The sequence below is a fragment of the Hemicordylus capensis genome, chromosome 4 (assembly GCF_027244095.1).
Source record: "Hemicordylus capensis ecotype Gifberg chromosome 4, rHemCap1.1.pri, whole genome shotgun sequence".
Classification (NCBI taxonomy): Eukaryota; Metazoa; Chordata; class Lepidosauria; order Squamata; family Cordylidae; genus Hemicordylus; species Hemicordylus capensis.
Window position 1 is genome coordinate 222735546 of NC_069660.1, and position 6000 is coordinate 222741545.

General features: G+C 44.7%; 1 protein-coding gene across 1 annotated transcript in view; it reads right to left on the reverse strand.

The window, feature by feature from the left end:
- The window catches only part of NFATC1 (nuclear factor of activated T cells 1), a 208262-nt gene extending 202566 nt beyond the window's left edge, over positions 1-5696 (reverse strand). The window contains exon 1 of the mRNA XM_053249189.1: positions 5092-5696. Within this exon, the coding sequence (XP_053105164.1) occupies positions 5092-5110 (19 nt within the window). The 5' untranslated portion in view covers positions 5111-5696. The remainder of the gene's footprint in view (positions 1-5091) is intronic.
- Positions 5697-6000: the final 304 nt, after the last annotated feature.

Here is a 6000-nt window from a genome sequence, read left to right on the forward strand (position 1 = left end):
TCCCATCTGTATAAGGAATGAGTTTTGTTCTGGGTGGCAGTATCAAGGCAGTGTGTGCACACATGCATTCAGAGTGGGGCCTTCCTGAGTCAGCCGGAGTGAGATCTAAAATTAACCGAGCGGACATTAAAAAAAAAAACCTTGTGAGCACATGCACAAGCGTATGCACAGTGTTAGAGGCAACACTGATCCAAATTATTGTACATCCATACACTCTGGATGTCACCTTTCTAAAGGGAGTTTGTGCCTTTTTAACAGCTGCATGGCAGACATGTGATGTGAATAGACCTATTTGTATATTATGTTAATAGATGTATTTTTATCTGGCTTCAGTGCAGGCATTTTGACTGGACTCAAAGCTACTGTCTTTGTTCATTCTTGATAAGTCCATGGTGCTCTTTAAAGTCATGTTAGCCAACATGCAAATGTAAGAACCAGTTCTCACATATTTCTAGATTTAACAACTTCAGCTGCAAACTGGCCTGAAGGGCTGGGCTTTACAACTTGTGACCCACCAATGTAGCCCACCCATCAGATTGTCCAGTCAAAGGAGCACATTTTATAACCCACCCCCTCATCTTGGAGTCCTAGGATGACAGAATAAAAACAGGTGTATTGAGCCTCTGGTGGACCACAATACACGACTAGTTGAAAGAACATAATCTATAAGAGACATTAAACTGCTTGGGAACCTTTTATAAGAGAGTTGTAAAGTGCAAATGCATAGCTGGAAATTCAGAAGACCTCAAAGAAACTGTTTGGAAGAGTACATCATACTTTGTTGTTTTCACTTGCACTCTTCTATCTATCACTGCTGATGCACCAGGAAGATGCCCTAAAACATTCCCTAACCCTTTTAACTCTGCATATCAGTTCAGTTACAAATATCAATACATGGCTCAGCATCAATTAGAAAATTATGGATTGACAGGACACAATATTCCTCTCCTCCTGCAACTCTGTTCTGACATTGCCTTTAGCTCATCACATTTTCTCATAAAACCTTTTCAACCCCTAAGGGCCATTTCACACATTAAAGATTTCCTACGTAGAAGTCTCTTTAGAATAAGAAGCTGAGTGAAATCTTTTTTTTTTTAAGTTATGGTTGGATAAGTGTGTGTGTGTGTGTGTGTGTGTGTGTGTGTGTGTGTGCGTGCAGATTTTTTGCTTTGTGCTATACATGAGCAAGAGAGCAGGAACCAACTGCAGATTCCTAGCAGCATACCCATTTGTAATGAATGACATGCATGTCAGACATGATGCATTTCTACACGCAAGTCACTTGTGTCTGTGTAACAGTTTAGGAGGTGAGTCTCACAATCAGTGAGACTCACCTGAATGGGGTTAGCGGGGAGAGCGGGCTTAGCCTGCGCTCCCCACAGATGAGTACGCCGCCAGCCCTGGCTGGCCGGATCGGCCGCCCACACAACTGCCGGCTCCGTCACAGAGCCGGTGGGGGCTGCGGGGAAATTCCAGGATGCCCTGCGCAAGTGCAGGGCACCCTGGAGAGACACCCAGGGCCAGGAGGCTTGTTTCAGCCTCCCGGCGGGGGTCTCCTCATGTGTTGCCACAGCGTGGAGCCATGCCGCGGCAATACACGATCACATAGATGGTGTTAGCGGAGCACTCACTCCGCTAACCTCACCTAAGGGGAGGACTACCTAAACGGGTTACCCACTTTGAGGAAACTAGGCTTGCCTGCGAGCCCAGTGGGTCTCACACTCGCCCCAAAGCAAGCTAGGCTCTCTTAGCCCGCTTTTGGCCAATCGTGAGAATCTCCTCAGTGTAACAAAGATAAAGCAGACACATATTTTGCTTCCAGGTTTTACACTTATTTTCAGCCTATGCTGTGGGGGCACCTCACATACTGCCCCCACAGCATAGGTTGTGGGGAGTCAAGAAGAGCAAGGCCACATGAACCCACATAATGGTTTAAGGTGAGGGGTTCCTAGATGTTGTAGGACTACAACTCCCATCATCCCCTTGGCCATTGTACCTGGGAGCCATCGTTCAAAATCTGGGGACTCAAATTTGAGAACCTCTGCCTTAAGATGTCTTGGTAAGGGGTCTCAAGGTAAAAGACTTGTAAAAACCAAGGGGCTGTCCCATTTATTCCTGTCATTAATCATCAGCACAAGAGTAAAATAGTTTCCAGGAAGTTAGGAGTCATTGGCCTGTTTCCTCATCTGAACAAGGCTCACTCAGAAAAGCTCTTGTTTCACAGCAACTGTTTGCACCTCTCCCAGAGGTTCTACCTCACATTCTTGCTTTAGCTTTTTTTCTTCTTTTGAGGAAGTGCTTAATTTTGGTTGAGTTTCCATGTGTTTAGGGCCTGGCCACCAAAGCGTGTGAAATTGTTCAAGTCAGATCATTTTGCATAAAATGTTTCAAGCAATAAAAAGACACAACCAGGAACGCACTATGTGTTACTAAAGTGACAATTTAATCAGAATGTGAGAAATATGAATTATTTCAGATATAGGGTTCCATCACTAAATGACAGGTGTAATAAGCTGTGTACTGCCAAGGATCGTTCCAGAGAATTAATCCATCTAGCGAGGGATGAAATATTCCAGATGATAAAAATATCTGTGTTTAAAAAGTAGATTCTGTGAAATACTGTGTCTGCATTAGCATTGCCAGAAAAAAGACACTGAGTATACTGGACAGTTGGTCTGGCTCTCAGTAATGCTGTTAGATTCCACATCTAACATTTCACCTGTGAAAATTCATGAGAAAGGGTGGGCTTTCTGCACCTCAGGACCTTGTAAATGAATCCACAAAGTATTGAGTAATGGCATCATTCATTTCCAAATCAACATAATGCCACACACCTATACTATCAAAGCACCTTCCTATCAAAGCAAAGGTTCTGCCAAAACAGGGTAGGGTTTTTTAAACAGTTTGAAAAATTGAGACTTGAAGTGATGTGAAAGTCACTTGAAGCTACAGGAAATCACACAACCGAACAAATTCACTGCACTTGCTAAAAGTTTAATGATTACATGAAACATTTTTTTAAAATATGACCTAAGTTACAGTCCAAAGCAGAATCTCATTCAAAATAAAAACAGTGATAGCTATTTTTATACAGTTTTAAACTCTGTACATTCATGTATCTTCCTATGCAATACATTCCATCTAACAGTGTATTTGTAACAGCTATACTTGGATATGCATATTACTATATCAGATGATTGAGATGTATATAAGAAAGTCAACTTAGTTTGTCCTTACTTAAATCATTACAGGTGACCGGTGGTGGTGGTGGTGGTTTTTAAAGTGCTGGTTACCATAGTTGACTGATATTTGCAACACTAGGACACGTACCCATAGACAAGCTAGAAGGTGATACTTTTAAAACTTGTTTGTTACCAGTCCTAAACATGCAACATGAAATCAGTCCTGTCCACTCCAACTGGACTTGGAACTTAGTTATTTGTTCAAATGTAAGTCCCAGTAAAATCAACTAGGTTTACTGTGAGTTCCAAGTTGCCCCCTCCAAATGCAAAAAGTGGATTTTTAAAAACTCTGAATATAACTTGGCTACAATCTAATGCGCAATGAAAACCCTGAATCGTGTGTGAATTACTCCCCCAAAGCATGTAGAGACTTTGGGGTAAATCAGGCCGATATATGAATGCACACCTCCATTCCAGAGGAGATGCAAGTGAAACACCCTGTTGATGAATTGCAGTTATACTGTACCTGATTATTTATACAATTGGGAATTGCCAAAAACTGTAATCCTAAACACCTCTATTCAAAATTATATCCCACTGAAACAAATGGGACTTTTGTCAAAGTAAATCCCATTTCTTAGAATCAAGGTGCCACCAGTTGCTCAGGACTAGTGTGCAGGGCTGCTATTGGAACTATTGTGGATTACAGAAATGGAATGGTGATAATGGCTGCAATCCTACACACACCTACAAAGTCCTATTGACTCCAGTGGGATTGATTTGTGAGTAAATATACACAGGATTAGACTGCACATCTGCTTAAATCCAAGTACTCCTGACTGATTTGCAGGTGCAGCTATTAAGTTGCAATTTCCCAACCAGTTTCTTCAGTGCCATCTTGCTGAAGCCCAGCAACAAGATGATTTGTTTTACTTTTAAAAAAAAAACTATTTTAAAATTGCTTAAATCATCACTACATCAGAACACTATGCTTTGCAAACGGATTACTCTAAGCAGTGGTCAGAAAATGTTAGGTTTCATGTAGTCCAGCCAAAAAACCCCCAGACACTTTTTGTAGAGGAGGGATTACTGTCATTTTTGAGGCTTCAAAATATTCTGAGACGTTAAAAAAGAAAAGTTTTTTTTTAATATAAAAAAGGCATTACGAGCAGTTTTAATTATAGGGTGTGCTCCATCGGAGGCCTTTTTAAAATGACATTTCATCATAATCCAGCCAGCGTCATTGAATGTTAGCATTTAGTGGTTAAAAGTAATTTGATGGGCTGGATTGGTTCTGCACGCTGTTAACTCTGTAAAACATTGACACATACAATGCACAGAGGCAGCCACACACTCTGAGAACTCCACTGTGTCCTGGGATTCCTTTGGTTTCAGAATGAGACTGCTCCACCCCTCAGATTCCTTTCCACCGGCTTCCATAAGAAACCAGCCAGCGTAGGCAGGCTTCTGCCCGCACATCACCCAGCAGCGAGCCCACCCCAAAGGACCCCGCGCGGCCTTTTTTTTTTTTTTAAAGATCTCCCTCTTTCGCTCTCTCCTTCCCCCCCCCCCACCCCTGCTCAAGAGCCCAAGGCCAAGTTCAGAGAAGAAGAGGAGACACCTATTGGCAAGAAGTCGCAGCAAGCAAACCTCAAGGCTGCTTTGGGGAAACACCAGGGGGACACCGCTTCCCTCCCAATCACAGCAGCCAGCGCCAAGCGCTGGCCAACCAGTCCCTCCCGCCTTTGCACACACACGCACGCACAGCCCGGCGCCTGCCCGGGTTTCCCCTGGCGTGGCTCTCTCCGCCTCAAGGAGCGGGACAAGAAAATGTCAAAAGTAAGCAAGATCGCATGAAAGAGGAGGAGGAGGGAGGGAGGGAGCATAATAACCAAGATCGGTACTTTACCTTCTTCTGCTGATTTCATGCTGCTGCTGAGACGGCTGGAAACGCAACAAGAGTTTATCTTTCACCACTTGGCTGGATCTCGAGGTGCAAAGAGGATTTGATTAAGAGGATCGCTACTTGGCATCCACTCAGTTAGAAGGGGGGGGGAGTAAGATGAAGGTGGAGGAGGTAGAGACCCCCCCTTTTCTCTCTCTCCCTGCTTTCTAATTTCTCGCAATACACCCCGTGTCTCTAAATGTATGAAACGCAGGATCAACGTTGGTGCTTTCCCCGCGCCACGAAATTGGACGCCAAACCCGTTTTTCTAGAATAATGCTAAATATTAAGCAGCTGTCCCCAGGGAGACGTCATTGAGATGAGCGTTGAGTGGGATTGGGGAGGGGAGAGAGGGGGGAGGGAGAGAGAGAGAAGGAGGGGTTGCAGCGCAGGCACAAGAGATCCTGCTCCAAAGAGAAGAAAGGAGAGAGAGCATTTAGGAAGTTACTCACACACACGCTCTCCCTCCCTTCTCCTGGTGTCTTATTCAGGGCTGGGGTTTATTTTGATCAGGAAAGTTTGAAGAGTCTCTAAGTCTCTCTCTGACGCACGGCTGGTCTGTGACTGCTGCCTTTTTAAAGCTGGAAAACACCCCCCTCCCTCCTCCCCTCTCCCAGCCCCTCTCCCCGCCCAGCGCCCCGTGATGTCACGGATCCTGCGAGCTACTCTCAGCTGCCTTGCAAAGGAGCCAGCCAGCTAGCAGCGCAAAACGCTGGAAGCTGGGAGAGGAGTCCAAGAGGACCCCCCCCCGCTCCCCCGATTCTGCTGAAGAGGCAGATCTAGCCTACCGACGAGATTTATTTCCACCCAGAGCACCCACTCAGCTCATGCTAATCCCAAAGTGGGAAACTGGTTGTGGGGTTGTAGTCTTGT